The 20145-nt window shown below is 43.2% G+C and overlaps 1 protein-coding gene across 3 annotated transcripts in view; it reads left to right on the top strand.

The window, feature by feature from the left end:
• The first annotated feature begins 803 nt into the window (after positions 1-803).
• The window catches only part of LOC139350904 (ATP-dependent DNA helicase Q1-like), a 37812-nt gene continuing 18470 nt past the window's right edge, over positions 804-20145 (top strand). Inside the window, exons 1-13 of one of the 3 annotated variants that reach the window (XM_070992571.1) lie at positions 804-891; positions 1236-1304; positions 1478-1556; positions 4608-4844; positions 4922-5101; positions 11150-11256; positions 15909-16107; positions 16267-16433; positions 16758-16839; positions 16996-17144; positions 19547-19664; positions 19764-19902; positions 20007-20098. In XM_070992571.1, the coding sequence (XP_070848672.1) occupies positions 1544-1556; positions 4608-4844; positions 4922-5101; positions 11150-11256; positions 15909-16107; positions 16267-16433; positions 16758-16839; positions 16996-17144; positions 19547-19664; positions 19764-19902; positions 20007-20098 (1483 nt within the window). In that variant the 5' untranslated portion in view covers positions 804-891; positions 1236-1304; positions 1478-1543. Of the gene's footprint in view, positions 892-1235; positions 1366-1477; positions 1557-4607; positions 4845-4921; positions 5102-11149; positions 11257-15908; positions 16108-16266; positions 16434-16757; positions 16840-16995; positions 17145-19546; positions 19665-19763; positions 19903-20006; positions 20099-20145 lie in introns of all 3 variants that reach the window. The other 2 variants (XM_070992572.1, XM_070992573.1) reach the window with 2 other exon arrangements.

Here is a 20145-nt window from a genome sequence, read left to right as displayed (position 1 = left end):
AAATGAAGGAAACAGCAGTGCTAAATCAGCACCTCTTTCTGAGCTATCTCTGGATCAAGTCTGACACAGATCTAAGTGATTGCTGGTTATTGATATTGTGCAGGCAGGGCTAATCTTGAATGTGACCCACAGTTCATTCTCTTAGATGATTATGCTCTTCCATTAAAATCAACAGTACAAAACATTAAAAACTCTATAAAAAAAAAAAAAAAAAAATCTGGGTTTTTGATGTAAAGTCAACATTGTGTACAAGAAAACTTCGAGGTAGAATGTAACTAAGACTCCAAAGGTGCAAGATGTAGATCAAGTTTAAAGAAAACATTGAATGACAATGGAACCAGTGACTGCTTCCACTTCAATACTCTACAAGGTAACTAAAGCGCATATTAGTAAATCTGCTCTGCTGGTATATTACACACCGATTGGATTGCATATGTCAAGTATTACTAAAAATAAGAAACATTTAAACTCTCGAGAGATTAAGACATTTTCACTGTTGTTTCTTGAGCATGTTTCTTGAATGCATCACACGTAAGTTTTGGGATATTGTTGTCCTGTGTTCACACTGTCAGGCATCGGTAATGTGGACGTGAGAAAACAGGATTTATTTATTTATTTTGCTTTTAGCCAGGCCTCAGAGGTTAATGTAGAAAACATAGATTACTTACGTTATATTCATGAAACACATAAAAAAATAGCCATGGTTGTTCCGGTGTGTCAGTGCTGCAGCAGCAAGAGGGAAAAAAATTTGTTGGTACCCTATCAGGACAAACCCAGGGCATATCACCTTCATTAGCACCCTCGACCCTGGTAAAGTATCCCCTCCGTTGGCGTGGTCTGTATGGTAACGGCAAAGTAGATTCAGCAACAAGGAAAGGACAGGACTGAAGGGTTAGTTATTTGTATTTTATGCTTTTTCTAAGCCTCGTCCAAGACATGTAAGCTAATGTAACCTACAGCAGACATGCAAAGTGTTTCAAGTAGCGCCTCTAGTTATCTACTGTTGATTGAAGTGAACAAGGAGATTTGTGATTAAGCAGGTGCGACACTGTCGAATCGAAGCTAAGTTAGCTTACTTTAAGATACATTGATTACGGCCAGTGAACTGGCTGGATGGTAATGGAACAAAATGTGATATTTAACTTAACTTTGTAGCCACAATTAATAAAGAGTAAGTGTTAGCCTGAATTATCATAATTTGTCACCTTTGCTCGTTTTACACTGGTCCTTTGCAGGTGAATATTGAAAATGAACGCTGAGTAAGCCACTGTCCCACTGGAACACACGGTGCAAGGGGAAAGCGGGTATCCACTCAAGCAGACAAGCAATGGCTACATTATATGAACGTGGAGTCAGATAACCATAGTAGTCCTATTTTATGCCTTTGATCTCTTATCTGAGTGAAATATGAATTTTATGTTAAAAGGTAATAGCACTCCAAAACCAAATTTATTGACTATGTTTTTCTGTCTTACAGGGTATCACCCATCATCTCTGACAGTCTGAAGGTTGTCTCCTTTCTGAGCAAATAAGTCTGAGAAATATGGATGGTGGCGGTAGGTCTGTTTTCTTCAAACCGTGAAACATACTGTTCAGATATTTAATCACTGGACTACTTTGCATCAGTTTTGTTTGCATTAAAAAATGAGCTGTAGAAACAATAACAGGATCCTCTGTTGTACAACCCAGATTCCAAAAAAGTTTTGATGTCTTGTAAAACATAAATAAAACAGAATGCAATCATTTGCAAAGGAACCGTGTTTACTGACAACAATTTTACAAAATGTTGCCAAGCCCATGCAGTAATATCCTCTGTGAATGACTGAGACTTTCCAGGATGCCCCTTTCACACCCAGTTATGATACTATCACCTGTTACCAATGAACCTGTTGACCTGTTGAATGTTCCAAACGGGTTTTTTGTAGCATTCCACAACTTTCCCAGTCTTTAGTTGCTCCTATCTCAACTCGGAATGGGAATGTGTAGCGTATGTTTACAAAAAGCAATGAAGTTGATGAGGTCACACATTAAATATATTGTCTTTGTACTGTTTTCAACTGAGTATTTGTCAAATAGGATTTGCAAATGATCACATACTGTTTTATTTATGTTTCACAAAGTGTTGCAACATTTTTGGAATCGGGGTTGTCCTAAATGAGAGGAGGTTGATTTCATGTGGACTGATGGCAGATAGCACTGCCTCCTTAGCTGTGGAGGTGTGATCCTCAGAGGATCATTACATGTGTGGGTGTGACAGTCTCCTCCCTGTTCACACTATCAGGATAACTCCTCAGAGAACTGCTACACATGTTACTCCATGAACATCTCGCCTATCCCTGTGTCCTAATTTTACAGTTAATACAAGAGTTAATTATAGTTTGAAAATTGCAGTGCCAGTGTGAAACTTGAATTTCAATAACAATACCAAAACAATACTTTTTATGTTTTTCTTCTTAACCACAGTTTACAAATTTTGCCAAACTTGGAGGGAAGTGTGAAGTTAATCAGGATTGGGGCTGCTGAGAGAATGTCAGTCTGACAACCTCAACTCATACTAAATGCTAGCTGACACTGATGGCTTTCGCCTTCATTTGAATGACCAGGATAAGCAAACTTGAACACCAATATAAATTAGCCACAGCAACAACACAGTCAAGACCACTGAAGTCATCCATGAAAACTGCAAGGAGATGATGAGGTCATGAGTGTGCATGTGGGCAAAAGATGTGGCCTGTGACCAGTTTATCATACAACAGTTTGTAATGATACAGAGAATTCTGACAGGATGACGCCTTTGGTTAATTTCATTCAATTGAAAAACTGCAAACTCTCAAACACTTGTGTGTTTTTACAAGCAATAGAAAAAATGCAACCTGCTGCCAGTGCCTGGCTTTGCAGGGAATATAAAAAGTAGATTATGCATATTAGTAATGGATTAAAACCCTGTGACAAACACTGAAGTGCTACACTTATATATTCCTGTAAAAAAAAAGGGGATCACAAGTTTTTAATTAACTTCCTGTGTCCTTTCAAATGTACCAACAGTGTTTACTGCTGTCTGACAGCAAACACTGCAAGAACTTTTCCTGAATAAAATACTGTCTTCATTTGGAGATTTTTTTTTGATTTCTTGATATAGACTAGGAAGTATCAAGACTGGACTGCAGCTACTGATTACTTTCATTTTTGATTGTTCTGTTGATTTTCCGTTTTAACTAGCTAGTGGCTTTCCTAGATGGATGACAATGTTGGTCTTTCATTCAGTCCACCACTTTGGTCCAGACTGAAAAATCCAACCCACTATCCAATGGATTGCCATGGCATTTTGTACAAGGACGAAACCTAGTGACTTTGGCGATCCCCTGAACTTTCTTGAAGGGTCATCAGCAGGTCAAAATCTTCACTCATTCTGTGAAATATCTCAACATCTATAGGACGGATTGACACAACATTTATTGTACATATTCATGGTCCCAGATGATAAATCTAAATGATTTCAGTTATCCTCTGACTTTTCTTCTCGCACCACCAAGGGCTTGATATTTGTGATGTACAGTGAAATGTCTTAACTGTTGGATTGTTATGAATTTAGCTATGCACAGGATGAATTGTAATAACTTGTAATCCTCTAACTTTTCATTAAGCCCTATCATCAGGACAAATTTCCAGTTTGTCAAAAATGATGTTATTCTTGTGGTTATGTTAACATTAGCATTTAGCTCAAAGCACACAGTGCTGCTTGTGTGGCTGTAGACTCTAGTTTTCAGGTAATTGATGAATCATTAAATCTCAACATACTTGAGTGAAGCAAAGATCCCCTGGCTGGGAATCAAAATGTGAACGTTAAAGCTATGTGGTATACACCTACCTCAGCCTTGAGGCTACCAGGATTCCTGAAACTGTCCAGAATTTAACATGATGCACAAATTGACACTTTCTAATTAGAGCAGCAAAGTAAAAAAAAAAAAAAAAGTGGTGCTCGTAAAGAGGACACAGACCAAAATCTGCACAGAGCATGACATCTGACCCCTGGTTATCTGTATGATGGTCTTTTGTGAAAGGTGACCATCTTTTGCATATCATAAACTGTGACTGTACCCACAACCAAAAATTCAAAGTAACTTAATTTCTTGAATAACCTTTATTATACCAGCACATTTTTGAGAACCAGGTATATCTGTGCATGAGAGATTAAGTGAAAAACACAGAGGAGCCGGACAGAGAAGTCCTAAGTCTAACCCAACGACAGAGAAGGAGAAAAGGGAGGCGCTAGACGGACAAGGCCAGAGAGGAGCATGACAGATGGAAGAACAGAGCAGCAGGACAGACAGAAAAAGGAGCATATAGAAAGAGGAGTCACTTTACATGCTTTTGACTTTGGGAAATTTAAGAGCAGAGTCACACAGTTTCAGGTAGTCACAGATACAGATACATGAAAAAACCTGGACCTCACTCATTTCTAAACCCTGGCCATATTCAGAGGTGAAGAACAGTCAAGTCAAATATGCTCTGTCTGTCTTACCTCCATTCACATACCCATGTCAACATTAATATCAGCTTGAAGCCTTTGTTCCTAACCGTATTCCTGGTGGGTTGTCCCTGTTCAGATGTGCAGGCAGAGCTGGACTCAGTGGAGGCAGAGCTGAATTTGTTGGAGCTGCAGATCACAGAGCTGCTGGAGAAGCAGGCTGAGCTGACTGCTCGTAAGAATACTCTGCTGCTGCAGCTGGAGGAGGCTGTAGATGCTGCACAGCTGTCATCCTCTTCAACCTCATCTTCCTCAAAGTCGTATTTAGCTTGTCCAGTAATGAACAAGCAGGAGATGCAGCGCTATGATAACACAGGTACTGTACACGCATGGTTGTACAATTAGTCAATGGGATTGTGTATTGAGCTGTGTTAATCTTTTGATGTTTGGTAGATTTTCCATGGTCCAAAGAAGTGGAGAAGCACCTGAAGGATTCGTTTCATCTGTCCAAGTTCAGACCACTGCAGCTGAGGGTCATCAACCTGACCCTGTCAGGCAGAGATCTATTCCTGGTGATGCCCACAGGAAGAGGAAAAAGCCTCTGCTTCCAGCTTCCTGCAGTCTGCTCCAAGGGTAGTGTTGAATCCAAGTCTGTCCTTACTCTGCTTATGCTCACACAGCACCTAACAATTTATAAGATAATTCTGTTTTTGTCTTACTGGCATGTAGGGTTGTCACGATACCAAAATTTTCAACTCGATACCGATGTTTGCTAATGATATTCGATGCTCGATACCATTTTCGATACCACAGGGATAAAAAAATTACCTCAAAATTTAATTGAAATATTTTTATTAACAAGAAAAAGGCAAAAAAAAACTGTAACAATTAACAGAACCACAGGTTAAATATTATTATTAATAATAATAATAATAATAATAATAATAATAATAATAAACATCCATCCATCCATCCATCCATCCATCCATCCATCCATCCATCCATCCATCCATCCATTTTCTCCCCTTCATCCGGGGCCGGGTCGCAGGGGGAGCAGTCTGAGCAGGGACGCCCAAACTTCCCTCTCCCCGGACACTTCCCCCAGCTCTTCCGGGGGGATCCCGAGGCGTTCCCAGGCCAGCCGAGTAACATAGTCACTCCAGGGTGTCCTGGGTCTTACCCGGGGCCTCCTCCTGGTGGGACATGCCTGGAACACCTCCCTAGGGAGGTCCATCCAATAAAGATGCCCGAGCCACCTCAGCTGACTCCTCTCGATGTGGAGGAGCAGCGACTCTACTCTGAGCTCCTCCCGGGTGACAGAGCTCCTCACCCTATCTCTAAGGGAGCGCCCCGCCACCCTGCGGAGGAAACTCATTTCAGCCACTTGTATCCGGGACATCGTTCTTTCGGTCATGACCCGAAGTTCATGACCATAGGTGAGGGTAGGAACGTAGACTGACCGGTAAATCAAGAACTTCGCCTTTGGGCTCAGCTCCTTCTTCACCACAACAGACCAGTACAGCAACCGCATTACTGTAGCTGCTGCACCAATGCGCCTGTCAATCTCACGCTCCATCCTTCCCCCACTCGTGAACAGGATCCCAAGATACTTAAACTCCTCCACTTGAGGCAGGAACTCTCCCCCAACCTGAAGGGAGCAAGCCACCTTTTTCCGGTCGAGAACCATGGCCTCGGACTTGGAGGTGCTTACTCTAATCCCAGCTGCTTCACACTCGGCTGCGAACCGTCCCAGTGCATGCTGAAGGTCCTGGCTCGAGGGAGCCAACAAGACAACATCATCCGCGAAAAGCAGAGACGAAATCTGCCGGCTCCCGAACCGAACCCCCTCCAGCCCCTGGCTGCGCCTAGAAATTCTGTTCATAAAAATGATGAACAGAGCCGGTGACAAAGGGCAGCCCTGCCGGAGTCCAACATGCACCGGGAACAGGTCCGACTTACTGCCAGCAATGCGGACCAGTCTCCTGCTCCGGTTGTACAGGGACTGTACAGCCCTCAACAGAGGGCCTCCAACCCCATACTCCCGGAGCACCTCCCACAGAATGGCGCAAGGGACACGGTTGAATGCCTTCTCCAAGTCCACAAAGCACATGTGGACTGGTTGGGCAAACTCCCATGAACCCTCAAGCACCCTGTGGGTATAGACCTGGTCCAGTGTTCCACGGCCAGGACGAAAACCGCATTGTTCCTCCTGAATCCGAGGTTCGACTATCGGCCAGATCCTCCTCTCCAGTACCCTGGAATAGACTTTTCCAGGAAGGCTGAGGAGTGTGATCCCCCGATAGTTGGAACACACCCTCCGGTCCCCCTTTTTAAAAAGAGGGACCACCACCCCAGTCTGCCAGTCCAGAGGCACTGTCCCCGACTGCCACGCGATATTGCAGAGGTGTGTCAACCAAGACAGTCCTCAACATACAGAGACTTGAGGTACTCAGGGCGGATCTCATCCACCCCCGGTGCTTTACTACTGAGGAGCTTGAATCGACCTCCAAGTCCCCAGTCTCTGCTTCCTCTACAGAAGACATGACAGTGGGATTGAAGAGATCCTCGAAGTATTCCTTCCACCGCCCGACAATATCCCCAGTCGAGGTCAACAGCTCCCCATCTCCACTGTAAACAGTGTTGACAGAAAGCTGCTTCCCCTTCCTGAGGCGCCGAACGGTTTACCAGAATTTCCTCGAGGCTGACCAGTAGTCCTCCTCCATGGTCTCCCCGAACTCCTCTCAGACCCAAGTTTTTGCTTCTAGAACCGCCCAAGCTGCCGCACGCTTGGCCTGCCGGTACCCATCAGCTGCCTCAGGAGTCCCATGAGCCAACCAGGCCCGATAGGACTCCTTCAGCATCCCTTACTTCCGGTGTCCACCACCGGGTTCGGGGGTTGCCGCCACGACAGACACCGCCGACTTTACAGCCACAGCTACGGACGGCTGCATCAACAATGGAAGTGGAGAACATGGTCCATTCGGACTCAATGTCTCCAACCTCCCTCGGAATCTAGTCGAAGCTCTCCTGGAGGTGGGAGTTGAAAACCTCCCTGACAACGGGTTCTGCCAGACGTTCCCAACAGTCTGCCAAGTCTGTCCCACTTCCTCCCCTGCCAGCGAATCCAACTCACGACCAGGTGGTGATCAGTTGACAGCTCAGCCCCTCTCTTTACCCGAGTGTCCAAGACATGCCGCCGAAGGTCAGATGATACGACTACATGATACGACCCCTCCAGGTATCACTGTCTCTACCCACATGAGCATTGAAGTCCCCCTGTAGAACAAAGGAGTCCCCGGTTGGAGCACTTTCCAGTACCCCTCCCGGGGACTCCAAGAAGGCTGGGTACTCTGCACAGCTGTTCGGCCCATAGGCCGAAACAACAGTGAGAGACATATCCCCAACCTGAAGGCGCAGGGAAACGACCCTCTCGCTCAACGGGGAGAACCCCAACACATGGCGGCTGAGCTGGGGGGCTATAAGCAAACCCACACCAGCTCGCCGCCTCTCACCGCGGGCAACTCCAGAGTAGAAGAGAGCCCAGCCTCTCTCAAGGAGCTGGGTTCCAGAGCCCAGACTGTGCGTGGAGGTGAGCCTGACTATCTCTAGCCGGTACCGCTCAACCTCCCGCACTAGCTCAAGACCCGGCCAGCGAGCCCCAACCCTAGGCCTGGCTCCAGGGTGGGGCCCTATGATGCCAATCCGGGCGACGTACGCTTCCTTGATTTTTTTTTCTTTCATAAGGGGCTTTTGAACTGCTCTTTGTCTGACCCATCACCTAGAACCTGTTTGCCTTGGGAGACCCTACCAGGGGCATTAAGCCCCAGACAACATAGCCTCTAGGATCATTCGGGTGCTCAAACTCTTCCACCACGATAAGGTGTCGGTTCAAGGAGTAATAAACAGTTGTGCAAAAATACACTGCAACTATGATAACAAGTTTCAGGTTATCTGAAGTAGTGCAAATAAATCAATAAATAAAAAAACAGCAACAATTTGAACAATATTTTGAGGTTGTAGTGCTGTGCAAGACATCTAAATATTAGGCAAGCCAGATAAAAAATAACAATAAAATTAACTTAAATGTTCTCTTCTTGGCTATGCTTTGTATACAACCTAACAAACTAAATGACACTAGCTAAACTAGTTAACAAGAACATCACAATGTTGAAATGCAGTATTCTCAGCAGCTGCACCTGATCAAAAAAAGTCTGAAACTGAAAAGTGCACAGAATTATTCAATCACACAGGGTTCAGAAGTGCATCTATTCTGCACTCTACACAAATGACTGTTTAGGTGTCACTGATGGTAACACTGGCCTGAATTTGCTTTGCTATTTGCAGATTTTTTGCTACAAATACAAGCATGTCAATGTGTAAGTCTTGCCCTTCTTGGGCTGCAAATGAGCCCTGATGTACTGAACACACGTTCTGAGGCACAACTTGAAGCAGCTATACACAGGTACTTCTCGGCAGCATGAGCAAGATGAGGTAAGGTGCTCTTGTGTGTTTTCCACCATGTTAGGGGGTCTTCCTCTGCACTCAGCTCAGGCATGGTTTCATATAATATCAACTCCCGCCTGAGCCTGCATTCTGGATCCTCATCTGTGGATGCTGTTGGTGCATCATCACCATGTTGTTTCTTTCTCTCCCCCTGAATGTTTGACAAAAGCCCCTTCATATCTGTTCTGGATTTCTTCATAGGCTGGGTTGCAGTTGAAGGAGATGTACTTGGGACTCTCTGAGTCTGCAGATCTTGCATATTATCCACAAGATGTTGTTTCACTTCTTCTTTTAATCTGGTAAAACTGGCATTGAAGCGGGGATCAAGAAAGGTGGCTGTGTTCAATACGAGCTGTAGATGCCTGTCCTCATATCTGTGTTTCAGATCATTTCCAGTTTTTTCTTTCAGCTGACGTTCTAAGTTGTTGCTTGTGTCCTCAGCTAGTAATGTGGAATATATCTTCCAGGTTAGGGGTAGGACAGAGGACAGAGTGCTATGCCTTTCACCACTACGAGCATCAGTAAAAGAGCTTAGTGGGCTCAGTACCTCTTTTACACTCTCGAGAATTGTGATGTCTGAATCTTTTGGCATAAGGTACCATTTTTTTCTGTCCTCTGTCAAAACTGCACTGACTGCTTACTGCTGTTCTATAAATCTCTCTACCATTTCAAAAGTTGAGTCCCAGCGTGTTGGCTCGTCATGGATGAGTCTGTGTTCTGGCAGCTTCAAGTCTTTTTGTTTTTTCTTTAGCTGCTGGGTCATCTTTGGTGACCTCGTCAAAGCTGCCACTGTTTTTCTTAACCTGGATAATGCTCCTGATACACTATCAATATCCAGACCCTTGTTAATGGCCAAGTGCAAGTTGTGACCAAAGCACGGGTCCCATGTGAAATGCTGCTGCAATGCTTTCTTGTTATTTGAAGCATTATCTGTAGTGATGGCTGCCATATTAGTTATATATCCAGCTTCCATGTTTCCTGTACAATCTCCTCCAAAGCATCCCTTAAGCTGTCCCCCGTATGCTCTGAATGTAGCCCAACACAGCCCAGACACCAGCTCTGCATGTCCCAGGACTCTGTGATATATTGCAGGGTTACAGCCATGAAAGAGGATGCAGCCCTGCTGGTCCAAATGTCAGTGGTACAGGAGAAATACGGTTTCCCTCGAAGCTGCTCCAAGACTGTTTGTTTTGTTGTGTTGTACAGCTCTGGGATTTCAGTGTACATAAAGTTATTCTGGGAAGGAAGAGTGTACCTTGGGTTTAGTTGCTTAAGAAGTTGTTGGAACCCATGTGTCTCCACAGTGTAAATAGGAACCTGATCCATGCATGTGTACTCTGCCACAGCTCTGTTGATTTTCACAGCTTCTGGTGACCTGGCATGGTATTTTTGTTGTTGGTCAAACAGCGATGGTAGAGTCGGCTGTGTGTGTTGCTGCTTGGTTGCAGGTCGACTTTTGTCTGCTTCATTCTGGGACTTTAAGAGAAAAAATAACACTTTTCAGTCACCAACAAGTAAACTTCGTGTACTGACACATCACATTTTTATTTAATTTTAATTTATTTATTTTTTAAATGTTATCTTTAATCACCAAGCTTTTCACAGCTAGCTGAGGCTAGCTGCGGCTGATGCGGGCCGCCGGCCACGATATCATCAGTAATAAGTTTGAAACGGATGATTTACTGACCTGTCAAAATTCACCATAAAGGCCAGGGTGTCGGTCCTTAAGATGCTTCGCCAAGTTTGACGTACTGCTTGACTTTGTCACCACCGCTTTGTAGCACTGTTTGCACACAGGCCTATCGACGTCCTTTGGCTTGCCTTCTTCGTTGCTTTGGCCCTCCTGCAGCAGCACCGGCCATGTTCTGTTATTGTCATGACTACTTACGTCACATAGCGGCAACAGTAAAGGGGGAGGTGTGTGCCTGTGTGCTGTTGATCGGGAGAGAGAGCGAGAGAGAGAGAGCGGGGAGTGGCGGCAGGGGGTGGGGGATAGTATCGATACTTTTGCAAATGAGTATCGTATCCGGATACAAAGTTTTAGTATTGATACTTTTTGGAGTATCAATACTTTTGACAACCCTACTGGCATGACATCACATGTAATCGCATCACATGTATGTCCTCATGCACATGTGTGCTTGCATGTGTGCTTGCGTGTGTGTCTATGTTTATCAGGTTTTACATTGGTAGTCACTCCCCTGGTGTCACTGATGGAAGACCAGATCATGTACCTGAAGTCTATCAATGTGCCAGCAGCCATGCTGAATGCATCCAGTAGCAAGGTAACAACTGATAGCCATATTGCTCTTATTTGTTTTATTTCAGCTAATAAATATTAAATGTGTCAACATTTTTGTCAGTAAATATATTTCAAATGGGGCAATTGGCACAGTGGGACAGTGGTAACACTGTCGCCTCACAGCTAGAAGGTCCCGGGTTTGATTCCCGCCTGGGGGCTTGTCATCCACCATAGGGCTGGGCGGTATACTGGTTCACACCGAATACTCGTGTATATTTTTCTTATGATATAAATTTTTGATATACTGCCACACCGGTGTATGTGATTACACAATGTCAGGAACTCCACGCCACGCAACAGTTTCAGATGGGGCCATTTTCAATGTTGCACTTCTAAACAAGCATGGTGCGTGGTGAGGGTAAACTGTAGTGCTCTGGTGTTACGTTACGGTGAAGATGGATTGGACAGACATTGAAAGTTCCGAAATCGAAGCTGCAGAACTAGTAGAACGTGATGACACATAGTGCTGGGCGATATAACTGTATCATGATATAAGTGTTTTATATCGGTCAATATCAATAATTATTGATTTAAAATTAGGACCGGGAGAAAAATACATTCAATTTAAACATTTTTATTTTAAATTTAACCTTCCTCTGATTATAATCCCCTCAGCTATCAAGGCAGAAAGGAAAGTAAATGTCAACACAACCATGGAAAACACTCAAATTCAAAATGTAAATAAAAGTGTAAAAATGTAAACAGAGAAACCTGAGAACTTTTTTTCTGCAGGTTTAGTGCCAGGAAGTTCACAAGCTGATTCACCTTCTGGTGAATAAAATGTTTTCAAATATGTTCAGTGTTTTGTAAACATAGCAGAAACATAGCAGGTCTTGGTGGAGACGTCTTGCATAATTTACAGACCACATTAGTCTGACTACAGTCCGACTTATAAAATCCAAAAAACTGCCATACTGGCGAGCTGACTTTCCCTGTTTTATCGACAATTTCTTCGCTCGCTGCAGCACTCCCTTTCTATTACTCATCTCTCTCCTCGCGAAGAATCAAACATGAGACAACTGAACTTGATACTGTTACATGATTGCCGTGTTAGCGTGTCACTCCCACTGATCAGAGATTACTCCCTACATTTCTCGTTTACCTGAAAGCGAGTGCCTTTGTTAATGCAACCAACCTTGCTTCACAACTTCTGGTTTCTTCAAAAAAATTATTGAATGTTTTATCGAACGTTTTCAATATCAATTTTTTATTGATATTGATTATGTGTCTATCGCGAGACATACCGTTATTGTTTTATCGCCCAGCCCTAATGACACACAAGAACTTGTGCCAAAAAGAGGAGCCGTGTCTGTTGTGTTTTTTTGTCGGGCTAAAGTCGTCGCTGGATCAGCAACACAAGCAATTTGCTCCAGTTCAGATGGCCAATGCTCATGCCAGGAAGCACCAATCCTAACGTGTAGCATATCAGAATGATGGGGAGAGTCTCAGTTAAAAGCCTCTCCCAGCGTGGAGTTTGCTACCCAAACAAAACATAATTCACACAGAAATAAATTGCATGCGCATGTAACAAAAAGACGAAAATACCGTATGTCCACTCTAGAGCATCTGCTGATTTCACCACTTCACGCAAACCACACAAGTCTGGTATCGTATGAAAGCAGGGAGTCTGCTGATCACAAAGCAGAAAAAACTGCACTAAATCATACAGTATGTCTTACCTTTGCTGTTTTGTGGTCAAAAGCTATATTCCAGCTCGAAAAAACGTTGCTAATGTCTCCTCCTATGACTCTGCGTTAGTTTGAGATCAATCACGAAGGTCCTGGTTGTTTACATAAAGAGGAGGGGGTTTCTAGAGTAGAGGCAGCGCTCTTCATACGATCACATATTTCTGGGCTTACTGTTATTTTACTGTTTTACTTGCATTTTGTCCTTTTGTGAGAGATAAAAACAATAGCAAGCAGAAAAAAGGCTGAAAAAGTGTTTTCAACATAGGAGTTTCTCTGTATGCTTGGATGAGATAACGGTACTCTGCCCAAATGAATGCCTGGATATACCTGTGTTAAAACATCTGTCTTCCAGATGAAAGAAAAAAAAATACCATCATATACCGTGAAACCATTAAATTCTGAAAACTACCATGATATGCATTTTTGGTCATACCGCCCAGCACTACTCCACCATGCCTTCAGTGCCTGCTGCCCTTTATCTCGAGGAAAGGGGCCTGTGTGGAGTTTGCATGTTCTCCCCAGGTTCACCTGGGGTATCCTCCATAAAAAAAAACCACTAAAAACATGCAAGCAGATCACCAAATGACCAGCGGTGACAAGGAGAAACTGGGTCTCCGGGCACCGCTGTCATCTGGCAGCCCACCGCTCCTGGTCTGCCACGGAGAAAGGACTTACCAGGATGGGTTTCACGCGGAAGAAACAATTTCACGGAAGCATGGCATGTGCATGTTGTATCGTTGTTGTGTGTTCACCGAAGCAGGCATGTGCATGTTGTGTTGTTGTGATCAATAAAGTATGTCTTAGTCTTAGTCTTGAAATGAATTTTTCACCGGATGTCAGTAACAACCCAAGTAATCCACAAGTACAAACAAATCAAAACAAATAAGTCCATAAATAAATTTATGTGAAATAAATTGTGGTGACACAGGCAAAAAGTATTGAACACATGAAGATGAGGAGGTGCATAAAGGCATGGAAAGCCAAGAAACCAGCTGAAATATGTCAGTGTTTAGAATGCAATGCTGCCCCCTATCAGTGCAAATGAATATCAACCATTTTAGTCCTTATTGACGGCCTATAAAAAGGTTTCTCATTACCAAAGTGTCACACAAGAAACATCTCATGATGGGTAAAAGCAATGAGATCTTCACAACCTCATTGTTGCAAAACATAGTGATGGCATTAGTTACAGATGAATTTCTAAACTTCTGAATGTTCCAGTGAGCACCATTGGGGCCATTATCTGGAAGTGGAAAGACCATCATTTCACTTTAAACCAGCCACGACCTGGTGCTTCTTGCAAGATTTCTGAATGAGGAGTCAAAAGAATAATCCAAAAAATTGTCAAAGAGCCAGGGACCACTCATGGAGAGCTTCACCCTATGAACACGTAGCAGGGTATTTAGGAAAACGGATATTTTAGCCCCTCCGTTTTCAAGAATAGCATCGTGCACACAACATCGTTTTCAAAAATGTTGTTGTTTATATGAACCCAGATAAATCCACCATCGAGTGCATAATACTGTGCCAAACCTATGGGAGCGAGTGTAAACCTAGATCGCACACGTGACGTTAAGTATTTTCAGTCGCATGTTGTGATGTTTCGGAACCTAAAACACCATTTAACCCTGTTTACACTCCAACACATAACCGTGGTTTTCAGAAATCTCCACATTGGCCAGAGTTTTTAAAAATGATCGTTTTCCCTGAAAAAAACTCTGCATGAAAACATATGTGTTTTTCCTAAGTGTAAACGTAGGCTCAGAAAGACCTGGAATCAGCAGGTATACTCATTTCAAAGAACACAATAAGTAATGCATTCAACCACCATGGACTCCGCTACTGAAGAAAAAACATGTTTAAGTTCATTTGAAGTTTGCTGCACAACATTTGGACAAGCCAATGAAATACTGGTAGAATATAGCCTGCAAAGATGAGACCAAAATCTAACAATTTGGATGTCACAGCACACACCATGTTTGGAGGAGAAATGGCATTGCAGAATGGAGAAATGTACGGAGAGATTCTTGATAATTATCTGCTACCATCCACCAGGATGTTGAAGCTGAAGCGAAAGTGGACATTTCAGAAAGACAACGATCCCAAACAAAGAGCTAAGGAAACTCTCAATTGGTTTCAGAGAAAGAAATAAAGCTGCTGGAGTGACCCAGTCAATCACTCAACTTAAATCTGATTGAAAATCTATGGAACGAACTGAAGATCAGAGTTCATAGAAGAGACCACCGGAACCTTCAAGATTTGAAGAGAGTTTGTGTGGAAGAATGGGCCAAAATTACTCCTGAGCAATGCATGTGACTAGTTTCTTCATACAGGAGGCGTCTTGACGCTGTCATTACCAACAAAGGCTTTCCTACCAAGTATGAAATAATTTTCAGTTTGTGTGTTCAATACTTTGTGCCTGTGTCATTCCACTTTATTTCACATGACTTAATTTGTGGACTTATTTGTTTTGATTTCTTTGTATTTGTGGATTCCTTGGGTTGTTACTGACATCTGGTGAAAAATTAATTTCAATAGCCCCATGAAAAATATGTTTACTGACAAAAATGTTGACGCATTCAGTATTTATTTTCCCTTTTGTAGGCAGGGATACTTTTTCTGGAAAGATATGCTGCAGTTGATGTTTTTTTTTTTAAATAAACAACTACAATTAAGGGAGAGAATGTTTTGTAATTTGGGTGAATTGACCCATTTAAGAACTAAACTTTTCTGCCATTTGCTGGATTATAAAAGCTTCTCTGGCAAACTTTTTACAGTGTTAGGCATTTCTGTGTATGTGTGTACCTGAGATGTGCGAGTGATGTGGTGTTACTTGTGGGTCATGCTTATGTTCAGGATTTATATCAAAATCTTTGTAGTTGATGGATTTGTCATTTTCAAACATCAGTGTTATTTTAGGAGGGTTTGCAATGAATTTCTCTGGTAGGAGCACACCAAGACAGTCATGGCTGGAATGACGGATCCCAAGGCCCCTTTCAAGCTGGTGTATGTGACTCCAGAGAAAATTGCCAAGAGCAAGCTGCTTATGTCTCGTCTGGAGAAAGCCTACAACACTAACCTGCTGAGTCTAATTGCTGTGGATGAGGTACACTGCTGCAGCCAGTGGGGACATGACTTTAGACAAGGTAAGAGGTCCCCTTCATGTGGGTGAAGGGGTGGGAAAGTATAGGACAACCTAACCCCTCTCTGATCAAATTCTAGGTTTATTTTCAAAGTTGATATAAATGTGTGTGTGTGTGTGTGTGTGTGTGTGTGTGTGTGTGTGTGTGTGTGTCCCTGTGCAGATTATAAATTACTGGGCATTCTGAAAAGGCAGTTCCCTAAAGTCCCACTGCTCGGCCTCACAGCCACAGCAACCAGCAGTGTCCTCAAGGACTGTGAGAAGATCCTGTGTGTGAAACAGCCAATCACACTCACTGCATCCTTCAACCGAATCAACCTCTACTATGAGGTGGTAACCTTGGCAACTTCACTCTCACATACACACGCAAACACACACAATGCTTCAGTCAAGCACATGCTCCCACCTGCTCTGCACACACCTGCTAACGCATCCATCTGACATTTCAAAATCACCTGCTCTGCCTTGCATTTGCTTAAAAAACAAGAACGATCATTCTGTTATTTTATATTTAGCCTATTACCAAAAAAATACTATAATCTGTAAATACTACAACTGTGGATACCTGTCAAATTTAACAACTCAGCTCACACCGCGATAGAAAGTGCTACAGTGACACTGCCAAGACACACCAAGAGTCTGCTTGTTTCTCAGGTTCGTGTTAAAGACTCTGACAGTGATGCAACAACAAATGACATCGCATCTCTGATCAAGAGCAGATACAAGGACCAGTCAGGTACTGCAACAAACAAGACTGACAAGGCTAAAATTTATATAATGCATCACCTTAAGGCTAATATGCACAGATCTTTAAAGTCATTCTTAGATAGATGACTAATTTGAGCTGTATATATTCACATACTGATAAGTCATACTCTCGTGTGTGCCACAGGAATCGTGTACGTGTTCTCTCAGAAAGATGCAGAGACTGTGTCGTCTGAACTCCAGAAAAGAGACATCCTGGCCTATCCCTACCATGCTAACATGGACCCTGGTGATAAGTCCCGCGTTCACCGTAAATGGACTTCCAACAAAATCCAGGTATTTGGATATGACACACAGAGGTTTGCTTTGTGCTTTGCCATGGACGATGACAGGAAAGGAAAATGATATCTTATTCCTCTTATGGCAGTGAATGGTTGAGCACTAAGTGTAAGAATCACTCCACAGTCAAAACACAGTAACTAAATGTTTGGTACAAACTGGATTGTTACCAAAATCTGACTTTGACATTTGATTAACCATGTAAAAAATGATATTGCCATAGAAATTGGGTTGCAACGTATTACCTTTCAATCAAATAATCGATTTGTCATTTAACCTATGAAAAATCTGCAAATAAGTTCTGTTTTCTCTGACCACCAGTCCAAACCCCATTCGGCATTTATGCTTTAATTAACAAATGATTATTTTTCTTTCAATTAACTAACAAGTTCAGTTCTACACAGTGGTATCATTTCTGTGTAAATGGCAGTAAATAACTACAAAATGGAGCTAAAAACTAAGGGATAATGGGGGATATACAGTAATCCAAAAGTTTGGACACACCTTCTCATTCAATGCGTTTTCTTTATTTTCATGACTGTTTACATTGTAGATTCTCACTGAAGGCATCAAAACTATGAATGAACACGTGGAGTTATGTACTTGAAAAAAAAGGTGAAATAACTGAAAACATGTTTTATATTCTAGTTTCTTCAAAATAGCCACCCTTTGCTCTGATTACTGCTTTGCATACTCTTGGCATTCTCTCGATGAGCTTCAGGAGGTTGTCACCTGAAATGGTTTTCCAACAGTCTTGAAGAAGTTCCCAGAGGTGTTTAAGCACTTGTTGGCCCCTTTGCATTCACTCTGCAGTCCAGCTCACCCCAAACCATCTCGATTGGGTTCAGGTCCGGTGCCTGTGGAGGCCAGGTCATCTGCCACAGGACTCCATCACTCTCCTTCTTGGTCAAATAGCCCTTACACAGCCTGGAGGTGTGTTTGGGTCATTGTCCTGTTGAAAAATAAATGATCGTCTAACTCAGGCATGTCCAAACTATTCCACAAAGGGCCGAGTGACTGAAGATTTTCTTTCCAACCAAGCAGCAGCACACCAGACTTGACTCATTTCATCAGCTGATCCCAGTCTTCAGACAGCTGATTGATCAGACTGCATCCTCTTGATTGGTTGGAGGAAAAACCTGCAGCCACACAGCCCTTTGTGGAATAGTTTGGACATGCCTGGTCTAACTAAACGCAAACCGTATGGGATGGTATGTCGCTGCAGGATGCTGTGGTAGCCATGCTGGTTCAGTGTGCCTTCAATTTTGAATAAATCCCCAACAGTGTCACCAGCAAAACATCCCCACACCAACACACCTCCTCCTCCATGCTTCACAGTGGAAACCAGGCATGTGGAATCCATCCGTTCACCTTTTCTGCGTCTCACAAAGACACCGCGGAACCAAAGATCTTAAATTTGGACTCATCAGACCAAAGCACAGACTTCCACTGGTCTAATGTTCATTCCTTGTGTTTCTTGGCCCAAACAAATCTCTTCTGTTTGTTGCCTCTCCTTAGCAGTGGTCTCCTAGCAGCTATTTGACCATGAAGGCCTGATTCGCGCAGTCTCCTCTTAACAGTTGTTCTAGAGATGGGTCTGCTGCTAGAACTCTGTGTGGCATTCATCTGGTCTCTGATCTGAGCTGCTGTTAACTTGCGATTTCTGAGGCTGGTGACTCGGATGAACTTATCCTCAGAAGCAGAGGTGACTCTTGGTCTTCCTTTCCTGGGTCGGTCCTCACGTGTGCCAGTTTTGTTGTAGCGCTTGATGGTTTTTGCGACTCCACTTGGGGACACATTTAAAGTTTTTGAAATTTTCCGGACTGACTGACCTTCATTTCTTAAAGTAATGATGGTCACTGGTTTTTCTTTAGGTAGCTGATTGGTTCTTGCCATAATATGAATTTTAACAGTTGTCCCAGAGGGCTGTTGGCTGTGTATTAACCTGACTTCTGCACAACACAACTGATGGTCCCAACCCCATTGATAAAGCAAGAAATTCCACTAATTAACCCTGATAAGGCACACCTGTGAAGTGAAAACCATTTCAGGTGACTACCTCTTGAAGCTCATCGAGAGAATGCCAAGAGTGTGCAAAGCAGTAATCAGAGCAAAGGGTGGCTATTTTGAAGAAACTAGAATATAAAACATGTTTTCAGTTATTTCACCTTATGTACCAAGTACATAACTCCACATGTGTTCATTCATAGTTTTGATGCCTTCAGTGAGAATCTACAATGTAAATAGTCATGAAAATAAAGAAAACGCATTGAATGAGAAGGTGTGTCCAAACTTTTGGCCTGTACTGTACATGCGGCTGCCTTGCAATAGTAAAAAAAAAAAAAAAACCTGTCCTGTCCTGTTTGAACATGTTACAGTACATTAATGTGTTGTCCTAGGTGGTGGTAGCCACAGTGGCATTTGGCATGGGTATCGACAAACCTGATGTAAGGTTTGTCATCCACCACACTATCAGCAAGTCCATTGAGAACTACTATCAGGAGAGTGGGCGCGCAGGTAGACACTGTTTCTCTACAATCAGGACAGAATACAGGTTCACACCGCTGTAGTAATTTTGCAAGTATACATCGTGAAATCCTTGTCGTGTGTCTCCAGGTAGAGACGACAGTCCAGCAGACTGCATTGTCTATTTTGGCTTCTCTGACATCTTCAGGATCAGCACCATGGTGGTGATGGAGAATGTTGGTCAGCAGAAACTGAGGCAGATAGTTGCCTACTGCCAGAATATTGACAGGTATCCCGGACACACACATTCCCAGTACTTCACACAGTGTAACACAGAATGCCTTACAAAGCATGACTTGAAAGTCTGTTGAGTCTCATGTTTGCTGTGTGAAGGTGTCGGCGCTCTCTTATGGCTGTTCATTTTGATGAAGTGTGGGACGATGAAGGATGCAACCAGATGTGTGACACTTGCCGCCACGTGAATGGTGTGTTACGTGCATGTCATGGGTTTCAACAAATCCATGATTGCGTG

This window comes from Chaetodon trifascialis, chromosome 22 (assembly GCF_039877785.1).
Source record: "Chaetodon trifascialis isolate fChaTrf1 chromosome 22, fChaTrf1.hap1, whole genome shotgun sequence".
Taxonomy (NCBI): Eukaryota; Metazoa; Chordata; class Actinopteri; order Chaetodontiformes; family Chaetodontidae; genus Chaetodon; species Chaetodon trifascialis.
The sequence above is the reverse complement of the archived record's forward strand: the minus strand, read 5'-3'. Positions and strand labels throughout refer to the sequence as shown.